Source organism: Anas platyrhynchos, chromosome 1 (assembly GCF_047663525.1).
Source record: "Anas platyrhynchos isolate ZD024472 breed Pekin duck chromosome 1, IASCAAS_PekinDuck_T2T, whole genome shotgun sequence".
NCBI lineage: Eukaryota > Metazoa > Chordata > Aves > Anseriformes > Anatidae > Anas > Anas platyrhynchos.
Window position 1 is genome coordinate 60,169,455 of NC_092587.1, and position 22,882 is coordinate 60,192,336.

The 22,882-nt window shown below is 43.1% G+C and overlaps 1 protein-coding gene across 4 annotated transcripts; it reads right to left on the reverse strand.

Annotated features, from left to right (window-relative positions):
• Nucleotides 1–1,727: 1,727 nt before the first annotated feature.
• On the reverse strand, nt 1,728–22,742 carry MKRN1 (makorin ring finger protein 1). Of its 4 annotated transcripts, none has more exons than XM_072038910.1 (9): nt 22,665–22,683; nt 22,491–22,550; nt 17,233–17,361; nt 12,769–13,010; nt 6,472–6,770; nt 5,773–5,987; nt 4,987–5,097; nt 4,402–4,525; nt 1,728–3,954 (listed from the first exon to the last, which is right to left on the reverse strand). In XM_072038910.1, exons 1-9 carry the CDS (start codon nt 22,673–22,675, stop codon nt 3,742–3,744), a joined length of 1,404 nt encoding a protein of 467 aa, XP_071895011.1. In that variant the 5' UTR covers nt 22,676–22,683; the 3' UTR covers nt 1,728–3,741. The 4 variants fall into 4 exon arrangements, with proteins under 4 accessions (XP_071895011.1, XP_071895016.1, XP_027303380.1 ...); XM_072038915.1 differs by having other exon boundaries at nt 22,657–22,675; XM_027447579.3 differs by having other exon boundaries at nt 22,491–22,742.
• Between the last annotated feature and the right edge of the window lie 140 nt (nt 22,743–22,882).

The window sequence follows — 22,882 nt, forward strand, 5'->3', positions numbered from 1 at the left end:
TATATTAGTAGCCTGTTGTTAATGAGGTAACATATGAAGAAAATTTATAAAGTTTAACTTTAGTATGCTGTTCTAGACTGTTGGATAGCAACCACTACATTAAAAAATAAACTTCTGCAATTGTGCCTTTCTCCATCACAGCAGTTGACAGCATGCAGCTGTGTTTTGGCATGACACTAGCTGCTACAGAACCTTATTTTAATGTCTGCTCCTCCATCAATATATACAGACCTGATGTGCTTCCTGAGAGCACTGTTAAACGTGGGTACAGAGAAGGTGGCTTTTTGTAATGTTGCTTACAATGCTGTTCTGAATGTTACTACTGTCCCACAACTTTAAGGGCTGTGTATCCAACTTGAAGATAAAGTTGTTTGCTTTCATCTACTCAGAAGTATTTGAATCTTTGCATTTAAGGTAACAGTAAATTTACTGTTGCACATTCTTTGCACTGGTACCACACCCACATCAGGTGAGACTGAGGCAGCAGCTACACACCTAACAGGGCACAAAGAACTGGAAAGATGTTGAAACAGAGCAAACTCTCATACCTCCAGAAGCTGACCAACGTAAATGTAACTGCAACACAATGATGTGGAAGGCACAGAGCCCAGGCTTAGTGGTCAAACTTCCCTTCATATATAAGGGGACAACCTCTTAGTAACAAAAGCTGAGGCTCTTATCTAATCATTCCAGTTAATGTTTAAGTCAAGTTGGAAGAGACTAAAAGAGCAAGTCTCAGGCCCATGCCTGGAGCAGAACAGCTCTATCTTGGACTCTCCTTTCAGGAAGCAGATGCACACCTGAAGCAAAGCCAACCCTTCCTCTCCACCAGTCAAATGCCCCAACCACAGCCCTATTTTGTGAGAGCAGCTCCTCCACAGCTGTAGTTCACAGAAGAGGGCTGCTGCTATGGGTGGGCATGGGCTTCTACATATGCCAATCCCCAGAAAAAGAGGTTCAGCTCAAGGTGTAGGGGGATTTAGAACTCACTGCTTTCCATACTGATTCCTGAAGCCATTTTCAGACACCTCTCTGGAGTGTATAAGGACTAAAACTATGACAGGTGATGCTGAGATATGCAAGTCCTTGTGGAGCTGTTTCATTCAGGGCAAGAGCCCCTTTTACTTTAAAGTACATCAGCTTTTAATAAGAACTTGCACACTTCGAATTTTTACCTTGTCAGCTCAGGCCAGGTAGGACCTTCTAAAGTTATTTAGTACACAGTTTAGTGATACTGTTCCAAAAATCAACCTCAATTCAACTGCCTGCACAGGCAGTGTCAGTGCAATCACATCAAGCTGCTGCCAAGCAGCTATAGACACTGACTTGACCACCAGTGATAAACTGGATACCCCTATAAATTGCATACTCCTAGATAACAGCAACAGCAGCAAGTAGGGACAGAAATTTAACGTACTTACAACTCTTCTCCCATTTTCTTGCTATAGCTGTGTGCGTAAACATCTTTGCCTATTACAGTTATCACTGCCCCATCTGGCTCGTTTTGCTTACCTGCAGCACCCTCAGTACCCCCACTATGAGGTAAACAATTTCAAGTCAAACCAGAAGGATGTATTCTTGCACAGGGAGTGAAGCCCAGGCACTTCAAATGACAGCATGCATTTTTTTTGTTTTGTTGTTTTGAAGTCAGGATTTGTTGGCGAAAATTCATGGAGTCTTTGTACCTTTTTCATCTTAACACTACTATAAATAATTTCATAGGCCTCTTCAGTTTCTGTATCTTAGGTATTTATTCAATATATACTATGTTTCCTTTAAAAGAAAAGCTGACAATGGGTGTAGACTGTTCGGCTCATCTTTTCATAGTCACATTCCTCAACACGTCTGAGTACATTTCTAGTAGGTAACTACTGTATGCAGTTCAACAGAACACTTCTTTCTGAACACACACAGGCTTAAGGAAGCATGTGGATTCCCAGGCAGTGCTCAGGCTTACTGTACAAATAGCATTAATGACAGGAAACTATCAATAGAGTATGTACTGCAGCTGACTTGGCTCAGGACAATAGGAGTTATACCATAGTGCAGACAGTAGCCACCTCTGTTCTCGCTAAGGGCCGATCTGTTCCTCCGGCTGTTCAATGGTCTCAGCTATCTGTTCAGAACATGTTCTGTACATTACAGGCTCTTTTTTGGAAAGGTTGTAACACAGTTAAAACTTCATGTTAGCATGACAGGATTCTTCATTACTTAAGAGTAAGTGACAAATGCCTTTGTATTACACAAACACACATGCCACCGCCACCCCTCCCCACAAATCATCGAGCTAAAATACAGAAGCTTCGAACTTAAAAGAACAGACAGACCTCATTTAATTTTGGGGGGGTTGTTTGCTTTTTTTGTGTGTTTTTTTGTTTGTTTTTTTATTTGGGAAAAGTGCTTCTTACAAAAGGCAGCTGCAAAACATTACATTATAGACCTCAGAACAATTTCTCATTCCAATTAAAAGTGAAAGGAGAGGCAGTCTAGGGGACAAGAGCAGCAGGAGAACAGATCACGGGGCATCCACGAGTCAATAAAAGACAGCAATAACGTAATGCAAGGTTAAAATTCCTGTACTGGAGCTTTGGTGGCAAAGTAATTTCTCAATGCAAATTACAGCCCGAAACTGCATGACTGACTTCATAAGCAGTAGCTCACATAAGCTGAGCAGCTTTACCAGGCAACCCGCCCAGCTCAGACGCTGAAGGGCACGCATACCTCGACCCAGCTGAGAGGCACGCTGATTTCCTAGGAAAGCTCACGGCTTACGTGGTTGCACCAAGTTCTAAAGTTTAAAGAGCAATACAGCTAAAGGGGCCTCTCTGGTGTTCCTCCGACCCCACCTCGGCTAACCAGATTTCTGCTCCTGGACAACCCTACTAATACACATGAAAGAGAGCTGGTGTATTAAGGAGTTACACATGATAGTTAAGATCATTGCAATAGACTGAGCTGAGACCACTAAATCAGTTTCATGTCCAATTGGAGGCTAGACTTCATGCACCAAGAGGGGATGAAAGGTGGTCTTATTATTTTTTTTTTAACTTATACAGAGTCTCCCCATCCTTGAGGTCCAACTCTACATTTATCTGTATATACACATAGAAGTTCTCCTTTCACTAAGACATTATCCTTTCATGCTAGACACAGTAAAAACCCGGAACATTCACACCTGGTTCTGGTTACACAGTAGTAATAGTAATGTGCAAGTAAACAAGAGACCAAAATCACAAATGAAGATGTGTACATGAGGGGGCTGGAACGAGCTGATGCCAGAACAGGTTTATTTGTATCTGGTCTGCAGTCAGAAATATTGATATAAGGACAGGAGAACGGCCATCAGCCAATTTGCATCCCCACTGCATGGCCACTGCTCATTTTTGTATCTGGGCTCTTCAAAATGAGTGTGGAAGTCCTGTAAACACTTTAACCCTGGAACTGGGTGAGCTCTGTTGGGTACATAGATGAAGCAACAAACCTAAGCTAACTGTTTGACAGTTAAATTCATTTTTACAAAAACTAACATTTTGAAGATTTCTTGTTATTTGTTTAAACAGAGGAAAAACAACACTCCTGGGATGGGAGGGGGTGGGAAGAGACAGACCCTGGGTAAAAGTTATTACAACAGCACCTGGAATTGATAGGCCTGCCTAGGAGAAACACAGGCACTGCCACAACACCACAGGTAATAGCTACTGCCTGAAGCCAAGACAACAGTCCACACTCCACTGACAGGTGCTATAGATCCAAGTCATAATAATCTTCCAGCTCATCATGAAACAAGTCCCACTCGTCCTCGGAATCTGTTAGCTCATCATCACCTCCTGCTGCCAACAGCATGAGCAACATCTCACCAAGCTCAAAGGTCACCACCTCATCTTCATCGGTCTCAAATGGATCACCATTCTCTCGCTCCTCGATGAACTCCCAGAACCGATTCCTTCGCTGGGCCTGCAAGTGGAACACAAGCATTTCCCCAGGTGACCAGGTGGTACAAGACAAGAGTCTTCCCAGGGGCTGAACACCATCAGCCTCTGGTGTACTTTCTGACATGTAGGAAACCATGGTTCTCCTTCAGGGATATACTCACCTCTGGTAGAATCTACCCTTGCACATCCCTATTAATGCTGCCCAACATTTTACCTCAGGATGTTGGTGTTACAGGAACTTTTTTTTTTTTTTTTTTTTTTAAGTTCACTCTTTTACACCTCGGCCTCCATCACTCCCAAACTTTAGGCCACCCCCTCCTTCAAATTCACCACTACACAGGTCTGTCAGAAAAAACAGTTTCCCTATCCTCTTCAAGACAGATTTAACGCACGCCCCTCTTGATCTGTCTCTGTATATTCAGATATATGCAGAACACAAATCACCACCACCAACCCAAAAGCTACTTGCCGTTCCTACTTTGGGTCTTTGCGGCTCCTCTTGACGGCCATCAGGATATGCATGTTTGTAAAAACAGTTCCCTCCAAACGGACAGCTCCCACGGCCTTCGTCAAAATACCTGCATGGCTTGTTGCTGGAAAGGAAAATATCGCAACCCTTACTCACAGCAGACCCAACCAGACTTCAGAACTGCATTTACCTACAGTCCAAGGGGATCTCAGGTATCATTTGGAGCTGAAGATACTTTGTCAGTACAACACCTACGCAAAAAAAGGGTGTATTACACAATGCTTGTACCCAGCAGGTGTGGGTCAATGCATGCACAGGGGCACAGAGGGCTTGCACAGCACAAGCTGTACCACCTTACGGCTACACCACCGGTGCTTTGTGTGTACAAGGGAAAGACTGAGGTCAAAGTACTTAGGAACAGCTTAGTGACTGTGTAGTTGCATGCATTTGCAGGTGGGTAGGTAAGGATGGACTTCACGAGTGGGAGTGGAAAGGAGATATGAGAAGGCTTTAAATCAGCATCCTTCTCCATGTGGGCCCTTATCTCTGCGGTCTGAACTTGACAAAAGGCTGCAGTGCTCGTACCTCATGGCCTCCTTGTATTTCTGAATGAGTTTCTGCTTCTCTTCCTTCTCCTCCACCCAGTACTCACTTGGAATGACAAAGTTAGATGTGATCCGACATTCTGGGCAGGACCTGGGGAATGAACAGACTGTGCTGCAGAACTCCACATTACAGGGTGCTCTCCTACACAACAAGTCACGGCATATATCGATCTTTACAATCTATTGTACAAGTGCACTTACTACATGGGGTTTTTGGTCCATATTCTCTCACACATGAAGATAATCTAAGCTCTCTTCGAGAACTCAATAGCAATGGCAGCTGGTCTCAAAAAAACACTTCACACAGACTCCTTTTTCTTTAGCATTAAATAAATTTATTTTGTTTCAATTTCTGTATTTATTTTACTGGATTCTTTTCTTTAGAACAGCCTTTAAATGGACAAATTGTTTGTCAACTGATTAATGCGCTAGGGCGGTAACGAATTAAGCAGCATATATTCTGAACTGGTTAATCTGTTTTCAGATTCCTGGCTGGGTGTCCAAGACAAACAGTAACCAGCGGACAACATGCTACTAAATAAATGAAAGCCATTTTCTACGATTAAGTGACTTTTGCAAACTTAATCCACATTAACCAAATCAGAGTGTAGATGTTACCCCTTAACAATTACTTCACTTTCAAACTGAAGTTAGCATGTATTAAATGCAGTCTCTGTGCAGGGGGGAGGCCTGTTGCAAGTTGTCACAAATTACCAAGTTCTTCCATAGCAACAAATAGCACAATCGAAATGGGAAAGTGCCTCACTTTATAATCTTGCTCTCAAATTGTTTAGCACTCCTCCACTTGCGGATGCACTTCAGACAGTAAGTGTGGTTGCAGTTGGAGAGGATCCCAAAGCGGCGCTCACTAGGATTAGCTTTCTCATACACCACCTCCATGCATATCCCGCACACCATGTCTTTACTACGCTGGACGGCAAATGAAAGCTCCATGTCCTTCTCGTGAGCTTCAATGCAAGACTGAAAAGGAGAGACAGAGAAAACAACTACAGAGACAGCTGGTCACCTGGTGAACTTCACACAGGTTTTAAGCTCAGTTTCACCTTATTTTGCATAAAGAATGGAAAATGATTAAGCTGCAAAGTCTTTATCCTCAAAAAAATAAACATTGCTTAGACAGTGGGAAACAATTCAGAGTTCAAATTTGCTTCTTCAGACATTGCTTTTAAACATCAGAAAAGCAATCTGAAAGACCATCCAGTTTTATTAGGCAAAGAACAAAGCTTTAGTATCTTCACCCAGACTGCTCTCCCAGCACAGATAAGGAAACCCAGATGCTTTTGAATATGGCTCTGACAGGAAACAGTCCAGTTTACAACAGGAATTTCTTTCACTGTCTGACCTGCATGCACTTTCAAATCAAAGGGTATTAGTAGCAAGTGATTACAAGGAGCTAGGAAGCAACAACTGAAGGTTGTTTAACACCAGACAGCTGTCTGCTTACCTTTATGTGCTGGGATCTCTGGGCAGCATCAATGGGATGCAAGACCTGCAGCCCACACATATCACAAACATCCCCATGGATATATACGCAGTTTTCTCCATAACGACATTCTCCTACTGCGGCGTAGGGGCACAGTTGCTTCTTCATCTCCTCATTTTCTTCCTGCTTCTCATATTCTTCCTCAATCACCATTCCGTCCAAGGTTCCATCCAGAGTTCCATCCAGAGTTCCATCCAGAGTTCCATCCAGAGTTCCATCCAGAGTTCCATCCAAGGGCAACTCAGTGCAGGAAGTAGCAGCTGGGAACAAAATCATGGATGGTAAGCAACACGTTCAGATTTATAGCATTAGGAGTGTGTTTTAATGCAAAAAAGTCTTCGAACAACCCTGCTCAAGTTATGCAAATGGATTAATAAAAAAAAAGAAAGGCTTACTTCAGTCCTAGTTTCAAACCCTCAGTATGAACTAACAGTTATTTTCCCACTCAAGAAAGCAAGACTAATTTCTGGTGCAATTTGTTCTTCTTTCAATTCAGACAAGATTAAAGCTGTAAAGGTTTCAGTGGTCAGATTCAAATCCATTTACAGGCTATGTCTACACTACAGCTGCTGAGAACTAGTGAGATTTTCAAGAGCATTATGCAAACCACGGTTCATCAGCAATGAAGCAACATGAAAAATCTCACTGCTTTGAGAATCAGTTCCACATCAGCTAACATCATTTTTCCTTCCCAACAATTACACAGCTGAAGCAACAGAGGTGTATCCAGCATAAGAAATGACAAAAATGGAACCACCACAAAAGCAGTTCCTCATGTGCAGGTTAATAAGCCACATTGTTGATCGGCATGAAGTAACTTCCATTTCTAGACTCCCAAACACCTGCATGAAGAACAGAAGAGCCCTGTCCAGATCCCTCTAACCTTAATTTTAGGTATTTGCAAAAAGACACCACCCAAGACAGATATCTAGCCTGGACTTATCAAAACATCAGTACCAGACATACAAACCTAACTTAAAGAAACCCAGTGATTTTCAAGGTACTCTCATTACATTCTAAGCTAGCCATCAATTTTGAAAAAAGAAAAAGCTAAAACACAAAATAAATTCCCTACCTTACTCTAAAGATAATTGAAATCAGTATAGCCTCTCTTTGCTATTTAGATAGGTTCTGCTTCAGACTTCTCCCTGTTCCTCTTGAAAACATGCTTCTGTGTCACCACAAGCCAAATAGCCTTTTGCAATCATGATAAAGTAGGATGATAAACTAAGTTACAAGACAAAAGCAGTTCAAACATGCAGGAAGATGACAGAATTATTATATCCAGAACAAATACAAAAATACAAGGAAGAACAGCAACTGGATTTTATAACAATTACTGGTTATACTAATAAGAATGAAAGTCTTATGTGCTTTTGAAAGTGGAGCTTTAAAAGCCCAAGATTTGAAGAAGGAAGCACACAAGCAGAGGTATACTTGGATTACTAAGAGTAAAGGACACTTTCTCAAAAGGAATCAGAGGCTGCACGCTCCCACAGATTTACCCCATGAAGCAAAGATGCAAAATAAAATTACAGAACACCCTGACTTGGAAGAGACCCACAAGAATCATTGAGTTCAACTCCTGGCTCCACATAGGACAACCCCCCAAAAAAAAAAAAAAAAATCAGACCATGCATCTGAGAGCATTGTCCAAACACTTCTTGAACTCCAGCAGGCCCAGTGCTGCGACCACTGCCCTCTGGAGCCTGTCCCAGTGCCCGAGCACCCTCTGTGTGCAGAACCTTTCCCTAACCCCCAGCCTGACCCTCCCCTGTCCCAGCTCCATGCCGTTCCCTCGGGTCCTGTCACTGTCCCCAGAGCAGAGCTCAGCGCCTGCCCCTCCGCTCCCCTCGTGAGGGAGCTGTAGGCCGCCATGAGGCCTCCCCTCAGCCTGCTCTGCACGGGGCTGAACAAACCAAGGGGCCTCAGCTGCTCCTCAGTCATCTTGCCCTCTGGACCCTTCACCATGTCCATTGCCTCCTTTTGGCACTCTAACACTTTTATTGAAACTAATAAACGTCTATCAGCTTGGTAGCCTTTAGATATAGAGGAAAGAACAAGCAGGTCCTGGAGAGCTCACAGTTTAAGGGGAGAAGCAAATATCAAAGATTAGTGCAGGAAAAATTCTAGCTCTCAAAAAAAAGTTCAAGTTCACTTCCTGTTGACTTTGCATAGTAGAACCATTTCTGACTCTCGAGGTCATTCATGCTGATCTTAGACAAATCTGTTTGCTAGTAACAGTCACTTGATTGCTTTTCAGAAGTATAAGTCAACTGTTTACCTGCTCATTTTCAGCTAAATGTTCAGAACCAGAAAAAAGAAAGTCTCCATTACCTCCTCTTCTCTATGAGTTCTAGTTACTCTTCCTTGATGTTAATTCACAAGTAACCATTTACTAGGGTTTTAACCTTCTGCCCAGCTAAACGCAATATGAAAATTTGTACCCATTAATTAAAATTCCACTCCCCTCTACTGGTGTTTCAGATGTATCACCTTCTCCAAAGGTAGTAAGAAAAATCTCAACTACCAGTCAGTTTCTATACCCTCAGCTATCATTTTTGCCAGTGTTTTATTCTAGTTAATGCTATCAGATTTTTTTTTTTTTTATTAAACTACCAAGGAAGGAGAGTTTAGTGGATATTTCTTTGAGTGGGGCTGGCAAGATTTTTATTTTTATTTTTGCTTAAGGCAGTTATACATCCCTGGGAAATGTGTACTTTGAAATCAGAGGCACATTTGAGATTTTTCTTAATGGAGAAAGTTTCCAGAGTCACCCGCACTCCTCTGAGGAATATCCTTGGCCAAATCTTTACGCAGGAAGGGTTTTATTCATTTAAAAGAAAACACACTTCTTACTTCAAGTTCTTTGAAAATAAAAGCTTTGAAGTCTTACCCCAAAGCCTGACTTACAAACCCATTTATTTTTATTTTTTTTAATGTTAGGCCACAACAGGAGAGAGCGGAACTTCAAATTTCAAAGTATACAAAACTTTTGCTTAAGCAACAAAAAACTACAATACTGAAGACTGAAATCATCAAGCAACATATACAGTATAGCTAGTAAACTCCAGCCAAGTCCACAATACCACCCTTGTACAAAAAATACAACCAGTTCTTGTTGTTTAGATGTCTAGCCACTAAGACACAGCTCTGTGAATGTCAATCTTCAATAATGGCTTTAGGTACCCCTATGCGATATGACAGGGTAGGAGGTAGGAGAACATGCTGAAAGTGACATTTGTTTCCAGTCTCAGTCTTCTGTGAAGTCACAGCACTTCCCCTCAGCTAGAGCTCTATTTCAATGACATAAAAATAAAATTACTCTTTTTACTTAGTAATAAGAGGCATACTTAGTAACAATACTAATTTACGTAGTAATAATTACTTAGTAATAATACCTCAAAGCTTCCATGATTTGAAGCCCTGCATGAACATCTCTTGTATCTGCTAGTTTTGCTCCACCTTGTTAGAGCCTGAACATAATGAAAAGAATATGGTTACTAGCTCCTATTATAATGAATGACAACACATCTAGGCAAAGAGGAAGAAAATCTCTCCCGTTCTGAAGAACTCATTAGGAGAACTCTGAAGGCATTAGATGTTACCTCATCTGTCAGTGTGAAGCTGTGCCTATAAAGTAAGTATTTGCTTTCAAGACCTTTCTTTCTCCAGCTTCAGCCCACGCTATATTCAAATATTGATCTCTTAAAAGGATTATTCAGATTACTTGTTTCCCTTAATAGGGTACACAGAACAAGAGCACTCCAGTCCACTTAAACCCACTCCAAGAAGTTTAACAGTTCCTTCCATGAAAATCTTCCAGTCTTCCATTTATGAAGTAAGACATATACTTGGTTAGCATATTCTGTTAGTAGATCTTTTCAGTGAAGTTAATCTTCTCCTCATGTCCACCATTTAAAAGGGAAAAAAAAATATATAGTCCTCTACAATGGAAGACAGCAAGTCTCTCTCCATGCTGCAGGAATTCTATACATAGAATCTGAATGGGAAGAGTTGGGCTAAGTGCATATTGCTTGCCTCAGAAAATAAAGGAAAATAGTATTAGACAATCAGGAGTATTAAGCTTCAGACACTAAGTCTCCTGCATATAAATATTTCTAGACAACTCCTGAAACTCTACAATGTTGATTTTTTTAAAAAATGTATTAAACCTCAGGCAATCTATGGAACAGAAACTTCCATTCTTCTAGTGACACCACCCAAAACCACTAAACTGTGGTATTGCAGGATGAACTCATCTCCTAATCACCCCTCTCTGTGGGAATCATAAGCATGTACCTCTCAAAGCACAAGCATGTTATAGCAAACCGATGTGAAACGGAACAAAGGTGTCTTCAACCTTTTTTGATGCTTTCTGACTGAAATCTTCATGGAAGATACCTAATGAACATTCCTGAATGATCTTGACCTCAACTTCTTCTCTCTTGACTCCAAGACCACTTTCCTGAAAATCTTTTCACATAAAGGATATTCTTCAATTCAGCTTGATGCAACACACGTAAGATCCCTAGAAGCCCAGGGAAGAGGCCTGTGCTTTAATAAATCTTCAGTTAGGAAACAAGACAGTATAAAACATGTAAAGATAAATGCCTCAACTTCTAGAAATACTAAAAGAAAGTCATCCTATATAAACTAGCTTATTGCCATCAATTCACACACCTGCTTTCACACTGGGACAATTATTGCCATCCAGTACATATACATCTGGCAGCTGAGAGGGCAAACCACATTTTGGGGTGCGTTAAACACAGCACAGTCAGCTGGTCAAAAGAAGGGATTCTTTCACTGTCTTTAGCATTGGTGTGGCCTCACCTCGAATATTGTGTGCAGTTCTGGGCTTCAAAATATAAACAGGATGTTAAGGTACTTGAATGCATCCAGAGGAGTGCAACAGTGCTGGTAAAAGGGCTGAAAGGCATGTCCTGTGAGGAGAAGCCGAGTACACGTGGGTTGTCCGGTCTGGAGAAAGTGACTCAGAGGCAACCTCATTGCTCTCTGCAACTCCCTGACGAGGGGAAGTGGAGAGGGAGGTGCCGGACTCTTTGCGCTGGTAACTGATGAAAAGCACACAGCACTGGCGCAACACTGTGCCGGGGAGACTCAGACTGGGTGCTAGGAAACAGCTCTGTACTGTGAGGGTGGTTGAACACCAGGACAGGCTTCCTAGCCAGGTGGTTAATGTCCTCATGCCTGTCAGCAGTCAAGAGGCATTCGGAAAATGCCTTTAAAAAAAATACTTTAACCTATGGTTAGCCCTGAAGTGGTCAGGCAGTTGGACTTGATGCAACCCAATTCAGCGTTTCTTATATTGCCACCTTTCTGCTCTCCCTCAGTTATTCCAGAACATCTAGCAGAAGTTACAGCAGCAGAACAAATATGGAAGCGTGGTGCACCTGTACCTCAAAAACTGAGTATCCAAAGAATTTTCACTACTTTCTTTGCTAGGCCATGAGGTCATCTTCAAGATAGTGCATTTAGTCACAAATCAGAGATTCATCTGCATTAGCAGAATGCCTTGTCTTAATGGTAAAAGATGAGCCACTGCTAAGAAGTATTATCTGAGCACTTTACGCCCAGAATAATTTGAAGTTATGTCATAAAGGATATGTTTAGGATTTAATCAATGATTTGATTATTCAAGGCCAAAAGTCTTTAGTTTAGACAGCCAGGTATTAGAGATTATGCTAAACATAGGCAACCTACGTCCCCTCTAAATTTAAAGTCTTTGTGCTACCTGTTTGCAAGGAAAGCATATGACAGGTACACTACAAACAGTCCAGTCCCATATGATGAGCCATACTGGGACTCATTGAGAGCGAGTCCCAATCTCATTCTCTAGATGAGCCATCTCAGTCTCATAAAGTTAAGTCTCAGGTAACTAGAATACACAATTTTCAGCCTCTGGTCTGAACTGCCATGGGGTTCATGAAAGCAAGCATATGGTTTCAGATCATTCTGCAGGAATCTGCACCTCCACTGGAAAACCTTTACGAGTGTGCAGAGACTGTCTTTAAGCATACCTGGTTTTAGAACATCATGACAGCAGTAGTAACTGATGTGGAATGATCCTATTATTCATGCCAGAAAACTCAGGTAGAACTTCATGACAGAACAGCTGAAGTGATTCATAAAGTTGAATAGCTACACTCAACAAAACCAGAAGCATTAAAATAAATGCACTATGTAGAAACTGTTGACCCTTGGCAGAAATTTGTTATCCCATGATCAGCTTACCACGTCCACAGTATGGCTGCCCAGGGACAAATTCTACAGCATTCACCCAGTCTTCAACACCTACTCCTGCAGCTGCCATATCTAAATCTTCAGCTTCTAACTCAACAAGTTCTTCTTCAATGGTTTCATCAGGGAATGATGCAAGGTCTGAAGAGACTGAGGGATAAATTTTTTCATCTGGATTCACAGTAGTCACATCTTCTTCTTCTTCTTCCTGTATCAGTGGCTTGGTGTGTTCATATCTAAAAAGTTAAAACACATCATGTCAACTCATCACAAAAAAGTACTTCCAATCCCTCTGGTTGCTTTACAGATGTCAACCGATTGCGATGTAAACACCCTATAATGAAGAAAGATCTAGAAGTGGCTTGGAAGAGAATGCCACCGATGACCCTTTACACAGGCGGAAGAATTTCTGTAATGTGTCAGCACTGCCTACAGAAATCAAAGGTACTCTGGCATTTTGTAAGAAACAGAGTAGCACACACAAGTTTTACTTAACTTACATAGAATGAACTTCAATTATTTCCAAAATTGGTGATGTACCTGTTATACACATGCAGTATTATCAAATTTAGTCTTTTCAAAGCTGAATGAACTCACTAACAGCAGATACTGCTGTCTTCATCTACTCGGTGGGACGGAACAGAAAAATCTTCTTAGAGGCGCAGTGACAAAATTAGAGCCATCAGACAAGTTCAAAGTGGGAAATGACAATAAGTTATTAGAAGAAAAGGAAAAAAATTACCATGAGAGTAGTCAAACATTGAAACAAGTGCCTAGAGAGGCTACACAATCTTTGTTCTTGCAGATAATCAAAAACTTGACTGGACAACGCCCTGGGCAACATGACCTGCACTGACTTACCTTGGCATCTTGCCTCATTCAGATTTTATGAGGAATTTCAGTAATCCCTTGAAACATCTCCATCTTAATGTGGAAAACGATGCTAAGAACACTTTGATTCTTACCACCCCTGAACAACAGGGAAGCATTATTTCCCTCAAAAGTATCTTCCAGCAGCTAGTAGACTACAAAGACAGTAATTAATTCTCTCATGAAGTCTTAGATATCTGCTGACTAATTTCAAGGATGAAGGTAGAGAATTCTTGGAGATCACACAAAACCTTTAAGCAACTGTGATTCATTTCCCTTGTGTCAGATTGAAAACAACAATGCATCACAGTTCTTGCATATTAAAGAAGTGCTCCCAGCTGAATGTCAGCTCTGAAATCTCAAGGAAGCTATGAAATGAGTTTAAAACACAAGCCTCCAGACCTCTATGTCAGTGGTTTCCAAAGCAGGGTACATGCACTCCAGGTGTTATGCAAAAACAATCTACTGGAATTCAAGAACGAAGTATCAGAATTTCTCTACTGAAAAAAAAAAAGAGGGAATTAAGCTTTAGCAATATTTAATATATGGATTGAGGCCAGCGTCCTTACTCAGTCCATATGTCAAAGGGTCCTGTCACACATGATATGCAAGGTATACTTAAGGAAGAGCCAGTGATCCATAATGCAGAGGGACTGACAGCAGCACCCTTGCTCGGTTACTTTTAATGTATTGTAACACTGCAGTTTATACCTGCCCCATTAAATAACGTCACAGATTATATTATCAACTTTTAACTCAACTCACCCTCACAAAACAAACAAGTTTAAAAAGATTCCTGCGAAGTAACTGTGGATTGAAGATAACACAGAATGTGAACACAAAACAAGATGTCAGAGCTGACACTTCCACTTACTACGAGCTCTTCCTCAACCACGGTACAAGATTAAAAACAGTGATGACCTAATCAGATCTGACAAAAACTTGGGAAGAAAAAATTGAAATTACCAAGAGGACTGTTTGAAATACACATTTGTAATACAGAGCCACTATTGTTCATAACAAGCTTTGCACCAACTGCACATTAGGCCTTCAGGTACTAGCTAACAATAGTATGAAGCCATCACTGTTAACAAGACATTTAAGAGCTAAGCATTCTGAACATTAAGACCAACTTTTATAATTTTTTCCAGAGATGTTTCAAATCATGTGATAATCAACGGTTTTACAAAAAAAAGCAACAAATGTCGAGAAGTGTCTTTGAGGTTTCTTAAATAGTAACAGAAAGACAAAAAGCCACATACAAATCAGAACACTTGTTCTTCCTGATATGGTAAAAATGACTAAAATAATGCATGTAAAACAAAACAGCAACAAATGAAAGCCTTCCTGTCAGTAAATACTGTTGGGAGACACAGAACACTGCTGAAGATTCAAAGAAACAAGTCCTAGAACAAATCACGCAGTGTGGGAGGTTTACAATAGAGGCAGATGAAAGTACTTGTTAGTAACACATCTCAGCTTATGGTATTCAACAGATTCTGTTTCAACAAGGAAATACGTGAACTGCTTTTTTGTGAGCCACTAAAGGAGAGATGTACTGGAGAAGATATATCCTCAACAGTAAATGACTTCTTTATTAAAAACAATGTTTTATGGGGAAAAACTGCACAAATGTAACCATTGAAGGAACAGCTGAATTGACTAGAATAAATAAAGCGTTCCAGGGTAAGATTACAAAAAGCTCCACACGCAAAATTCATTCATTGCATCACTCCCAGGCAAGATATTGTAGCAAAAGAGTTGGAGCCAGAAGCGCACAAAATGCTACAGGATGTTGTCAATACCGTTAACTTTACAAAAATGAAGCCTTGAAAACAGCCAAATCTTTCCAATATTTTTTAACGAAAAGGAAAGTTACAATGAAAACCTTTTGTACCACACTGAGGTTTATTGGTTATCTCACAGCAAAGTGCTTAAAGGAGCTGTCACATATGAGTCACACATTTTTCTTTCATAAGACCAGAAGTGCTGCAGATCTACTGAACTCTTCGGTGATGAGAAGTGGCTGTGACTAGTATGCTACCTAACAGATATTTTCAAAACACAAACACAAATACTTAATCTGTCCGTTCAAGGTAGGAGTGACATTTTCAGAATGAGAAATTAACTGCTTTTTGAAAGAAGCTAGTGCTATGGAGATGACATATTGAAAACGGCTGTTTGGAAACACTTCCATTATTGTATGATTTTGTTGCCAAAAAACAATGAAAGCATGTTACCCATGGAAACACTCATATTTGTACATTTTAAAAACTTCTAAGCGTGTTAGAAGATTGTTTATAAATCTTCTAAATAGAGTTTCAGTGTACCTTACACTCATTTGATTAGTTTGCAAGAGAAATTGATATCAGAAGTCAGAAATTTACTAGCCAAATTTCAACAAAACCTTTACATATTTGGTGGACAGGAATGAAAAATGAGCATCACGATTTAGTAAATACAGCCAACAATTAAATTCTTTTTGAATCTGCATATCTTTGCAGGCAATCTTTTTCGGTTTTAACAGCCATTAAGGCCAAGTACTGACATAAACTGAGCTTACAACCAGACCTTCAAAACACTGCATAAAAATGTTAAACTGATTTTAAAAAATAATGAAGCATATTGAACCACACTGCTCTCAGTAAAAAAAAATACAATATTCTTAGTGAAAGCAAAGGTTTTGCATATAATAATTGAAAATCTTTGTGCAATTTTTAGTGTACATAATCTATTATGTGTACATAATAGTGTACATAATCTACATTCATTAGAGTTATGCGCTCCAGAGTCTTTCACTGGTGGCATACATGATCAAAGAAGTTGAGACCACCAATCTACATGACCATGAAAGCAGCATTGGCAGATACACAGAAGGCTAGAAGTTTATCTTCCTTATACATAGTTTTTCTTTCATGTTTAACACACTGCTACTAACTGTGAGCTACCAGGTATGAATTTAATCATGCGTAAGAGCTGCAACAAGATAATGTTACAACTCCTGGTAAGTTTCAGTAAAGTGAATTTAAGATGAAGTAAAAAAAAATTTAAAAATCCCCAAGCCTTTATGAAGCTTTGCTACACTAGGAAAGCATTAGTTTCCTTTGTTCACACATTTTTGTTTCTCTTCTTCAAGAGCATAGGTTAAGTTATATGTTTTCATACCACAGGGTCAATTTGCACAGGTAGCCATTTAAAAACCTAGACAACTATACTCCAGTTACTTCTTCAGATGTGACAGTTTGAACAGCAATTCCTGAAGAGAGAATAAGAAAAAACACATTCATACCTGTTCAGGCTTCATCATCTACCAAATGTTACTCATTCATCAGTTCAGCCAGTTTGAATGTAGTCTCAGATTTCAACTCATTCCCTCTTATCATTATGAAACGAAATCACAACCTGACAACCACTGCTTTTATTGAAACCAGTTCTGTCCTTGTCTCACTTTTACTTATTTTCAAACCAAAGCAAACACTATAGTATTTAAAATATTTTAAAATATATGTATTTTTTCTTCCCACGAGTAGACTCAGGGACTTGGAATGAAATTATTCCCCTACAGCACAGTCTGTGGCATTTCTTTACCTGCAATGATCTCCGTAAGCACAGCATCCTCGCTGATAATACCTGCACACCATGGCAGACTGACTAGTGGACAGGTCATGGGAGTAGCGACAGTTGTCTCCTTCCTTGCAAACTCCATGCATGAAATACCTATAAGACAGAAGATTACTGCGAATTAAGAACAAACACTGAATCTGTAAACACAGTACTTGGATGATGAGTTATTTTATAAATCAAGGTGTGCTGAATTAAGAACATCACTAATGACTCATGGGACTATGTCCCAGTATAAACACACAAATAAGTAAGTCTGAAAAAAGATGAAGCCTTAGCAATTCCAATGAACTGCACTGCATTCATAGGGGCTTATGCTTAAAGAAGCCTTAAAAAAAAAAGGTAAAGTAAACCTTATCCTGGGCTGGGGACAAAATTTTAGCAGTAGCTCCTGTGTTCTGACACAAGCAAAAACCTTAGACAAGCCTACCACTGAATCCAACATCAAAACCAGCCATATCCTAAAAGTTTCCTTTAAAAGGAAAGTCTATTGTTAATTTGTAAATATTTGAGCCAGGAGTAATTTCCTAAGAATGCAATACATGTTGTTAAATGATAGTTATATTTGACTAAACACACACATCAGTTTTGCCATAGAAGCCAGATAATCAGTAGAAGCACTCTGCTTCAATACTGTGCTGCCTGTCCCAAACTGGACAGTTCACTAGATTTTAGCATTTCAAATAAGGCAAGTTCGGTCAAATACCCTCAAATTCAGCTGCTCAAGAAAACTGAACACTGTTTTTCCATTTGGTTTAAGTTTTAACCCAGAAAACACAAGCTTATTTAAATTTGAGGCCTTGTAACTACTGAGGCTATGTACGCTCAAGAGAGCCACAAACAAAAATGCAACTTAAAGTACATCTTACCCAATCAACACAGAAGTATTAATCACCACCACCACCCCCAAAAAACCTACGTAAGAACTGCTTACTAATAGTTCAGCTTACAAAAGGCACTGGCCCTCAGATACGAAGCAAGCTGCAAGCTTGTTGAAAACAGATTTAGTAAACACGGAAAATTGTTCAGGTTTAGGTCTCATACAAATCCTTAGCTTGTCTACAAATCACTCGAGTGAGGATTCAGACTTGGAAGGGTACAATCTGCTTCCATCTTGCTGCTGAAGGCTGCAGGCCTCCCCTCCTGCTACACACTACTGGCACCTCTCTGCATTGGCACTACCCCTGCTCAGCAGCAGCACCAGGTCCTGTGAGGCAGGGGAGGAGATAACAGGATCACCTTTCACAGCACATGCTAAGACCGGGAGGGCTCTTCACAAAAAAGCACGTTCAAGTCGATACCTGTACACGTACAGGGTTATTGAACCGCATGAGCTTCTGCATGGGTACTTAGACTACTGCGTTGTTAGGATGCCAGATAAATCACAGGCAACACTTGGCCAAACGACACAAGCCAAGCTCTATCTGTAGCCCAATACCAGGGAAATATTTGAACTTGAAGCAAGTCTTAAGAGGGCTGACAGAGGGTATGCAAAACCAGCGGTTTACTCAAGGTACTCCGAAGAGAAAAGCTACTGTGGTTTTATAAGCCACCAGCTGACGCTAGCCATCAGGCTGAAATTCACACCTCAGAAATGCCACCTGGCTGTGTGCTGCAGCTACACAGCCAACCAGAGAAGAAACACAATCCTAGGGAGAAATAAATAATAAAAAGGCCAGATGACACTGCAGGATATTCTCCCCTGAGCAGGGAGTAGGTTCGTCAGGTTTGCCAGGTGGCTGCACCAACAGCTCTGCCAGCACACACCAGGAACAGGGCACTGAAACAGCACAAACCACACACCCCACAAAGACAAGTAAGAACCCTCCACCCAAAAAACACACACAAACACACCGACACAACCCGCTCACCTGCCTGCAGACAAACCCACCTCAGAGCCAAGAGCCCAGCACGCCAAGCTGATGGAACCAGAGCACAACTGGAACCCACGGCTGCTTTAAGGAGCGGGACCCACACCAGCAGGGGCAGGAGTAATTCGGGGGGTTGCCAGATGTCAGTCACTAGCTCTTTAAGGGTGCTGTCTCCACCCGCGGCTCATTTCAACACAGCATTGCTTCCCCCATGTGCCGGGGCAGGCAGCTCCCCGGCCGCCTGCTGACTCAGCACGGGGCTGCCTCAGCTCTCACCCGACATCCCTCAGCAGCTCCCGCAGTTATTCTTAGCGCGGATCAGGTCGTCGCTCAGACCCACCTCAGCCAACTGCTAGGGCTGAGAGAGGCAACTAGGAGAAAGGCCACGGCTGAAGGGAGAACTCCCCAGGAGCACTCGATCAGAGCACTGCCCTACAGGCGCTAAGCCAGGCTCTGCCACTGTCAGAGAGAGGAGACACAGGCCCAGTCCCCTGCCTCCCTTCCCAGCTGGCGTTGGGAAGTTCGGGATACCCACATTTTAATGACCTGGATTTCAGCGATGCCTAAAAATATAATAATCCACTACAGATTCTTTCCCCTGCTGTTAGGACATGATTGCTTCGATCACTTGCCATTTGCTGGAGCAAAAACATGCTTAATGGCTTTTATTAAAAAGACACCGCTATTTGTAACACGGGTAACTGCAGCCTAAAATCCTAAGAGCTACCAGCTTCTTTCCGACAGCTTGCTTAATATACATTAGGCGTTTTCACACGTGTAATCCTCTTAGCGAAGCCACTCTGCAACATTTTCTCTCCACAGCTTGAGGCTTGCAATGGGTTTGCTTGTTCAAGGCGTGGCTTGTCCTTTGCCTCAGGTCCACCTCGTTCTGCTCCCAGGTAACCCCGTTTTGTTCCTAAGCTACAGGGTTTGCCGAATGGGAAGGCCACACCTGGCAGCACGCTGAGCCTCCTCCACAGAGATAGCACCCTTGCTGGCAGATGGGAGCCTCGGAGGGACACGAGGACGGCTGCTCCAGCTTCCTCAGGAGGCCTGGGCGGGTTGCGAGCCCCTGGGGAGCGAGGTGCTGGGGGAGAGGCCGGGCACGCGGCTCCAGTGTGGCACGCGGGCACCCAGCCACCAGTGCCTGATGAGATTCGGCAGGAGCCAGCAGCCTTACGAAACAGGGGAAAAGTAGGCCTCGGCAGTATTGATCTGCTTGTCCCTTCCTCGCTGTAACCTTCAGCAGGCAGCTAGCGGGGTGTCCGGAAGAGAGCGGCTAAGAAGGGGCGATGGAGCAAGTATTTCAGAGGCCTGTGTGCCACACCTTATCGCTCGTGTTGCACCATGTTAAGGAGGCACACGTCAGCGAGTCAGGTTCTTCGTGCTGAGAGGCAAGTAAATACCTGGTCCAGGCTCTAAGGAAGAGCAGCAAAGCTACACACAGGCAGGCAGCTCCCAAAACACAGCGATTTGGCTGCTAGAGGGTTTTACTTACGGTCAGTTACTGAACACACAAGTAAAACACAATCAATTTACATCAACTCGATGAGCTGATTATTTCTTAAGTATTGCTGCACAAAATCTGAAAAACCCAAATATCTGAAACTATCAACATCAAGTCCTGGGTTTAAACGTTGGCTATCCCCCTGCTCAGTAAAGTTACACATCCACCTAAAACTGGAGGGGCAGAGACACTTGGTAAGGGCTACCGTTCCTTTTTTTATTTCAAACATACCAGTAACAAAAGGATCAAGTATGAAATTGAGTTATATTTCATAACTACTTATTCCCCTACATCTTAGTCCAAATTAAAGGATTTTTTTCCCCGCAGCACAAAAGCCTTGAAAACCGCTGAGCCATAGCGATGTAACAAAATTATTTCTCATGACCTATTAAGAAACAGGATGAATCCATCATTTTTCATCCAGGGGTCTAAATCTCAGCTGCAGAAGGGCACTATTCACAGAACTACAAGTCTCGGGGACATCAAAGTCCTTCCTCTTAGTCATCGTGTCTCCCGCTCCAAGATGGCAGTCGTCCATCCCAAGGACACCACCCTGACGTAACAAGAGCAATTAAGCAACTAATTTAACACATCAAGTCTCCAAAGCAGCAGCAAAAGCTTCCCCTGGCAATTCTGAAACTCTCACTTCTGAGAAAACAGGATTCCTCCATCAGCCACAAAATGCAGAGTATTTGTGCTGAAGAGAGCCCCATTTCTCAGAAGTTTTTCAGGCAGCATCTGCTGCCACTCCTATAGCAATTCTGATAAATAATGCCTACAAACACATGGAACTCTGCAGTGTTACTCAAACCAGAAGCTGCTCTAGATGCTATACTGAAAAAAATATTTTGAAATGCTTTTGAATTCCTTCATCCTGCAGTTAAAACCTCTGGGTCATTCATAAAGGTAAAACAAGGTTTAATAATAAGAAGTACGTTCTCTTGGTAAGAATTTGATTTCCGTGAGTTAGGTTTCAATAGGGTGTAGTCCTTGTTGGCTTATCACACAGCCCCAGAAGATGGAGTTGAATTGTTAATTTCATTTTAAAGCCCGAGGAAAGCTCTCTGGCCTACAATTCCAAGGGCCCACTAAAAACAAACAAACAAAGAAATGAACAAGCAAGCAATGGCAGGGCTAAGAGGATTAGTCAAGAGGAATGCAGGGGCTCATTAGGCCCGAAAGCCGAGATCCCACTCTTGTTTAAGCCCACGTTAAAGCAGGTAAATCATTACAAAGGCCCAGCTTTAACTTCCCACTAGGCCTGGGCGTTGGGAAAGAAACGCATTTGTTCGGTTGCCGCTGCGGCCCCAAACCAACCCGTTTGCTCCTGCAGCACGGCAGTCGCCGCCTTCTAGCTGATTCATTGTTAGCCGAGCAAACACACGTGCACACAGCGCAGCCCGGCCTCGCGGAGCCGCTCGGCCTGCGGCACAAAGGGCTGGGGGAGCAGCCGGGGCCTGGCGAGGAGCGCGGACGGGATGCGGATTTTTTTTAATTTTGTGTATTTTTCGGAAGCAGCTCGGATTACATTCACCCCTTAAACTCGACGTGGAGGGGTTTTATGTGGCAATAAGCGGCGGGGCTGCCCGCTGGTGCCGCACACAAGGCGCCTCTCCGCAGTGCCGCAGCGGCGCCATGCCGGGGCGGGGGGGGGGGGAAGGGGGGGGGGGCCCGGTGCCCCCGCACTGCGGGCGGCCGCCTCCTCCCCCCCCTCCCCCAACACCGCGGGGTCACCGGTAACCGGGATGGAGGGGAGGGGAGGGATGGGGGCGCTGCGGCGGCGCGGCGGGGGAGGCAGCGATGAGGGGAGGGAAGGGGAGGGGTAATGGCGGCCGCGCGGCGCCTACCTGCAGGTGACCTGCTTGGTCCAGCCGCCTCCCGGCCCCAGGGCGAGCGGCGGCGGCACGGCGGCGGGGCCGAACAGCGTGCCCGCCTCCTCCGCGGCTGCCGCAGCGGCGGCGGCGCTCGGCCCCAACGCTGCCGCTGCCGCCGCGGCGCCCGCCGCCGTGCCCAGCGCCACCGCCTCGGCCATTACTGTTTATCCCCTCACGGCCGCAGCCCGGAACTTCCGGCAGCGCGGCCTGACGGGCGGCGGCGGCGGCGGCGGCGGGGCGGGAGGGGCGGGGCGAGGCGAGGACACGCCCACCCCGCCCTCCCTGCGGCCCGCTGATTGGTCGGGTTTAGGCGGGAACGCCCCCACCCCACCCCCCCGCCTCGCCCGCCTTCCCGCTGCGCAGCG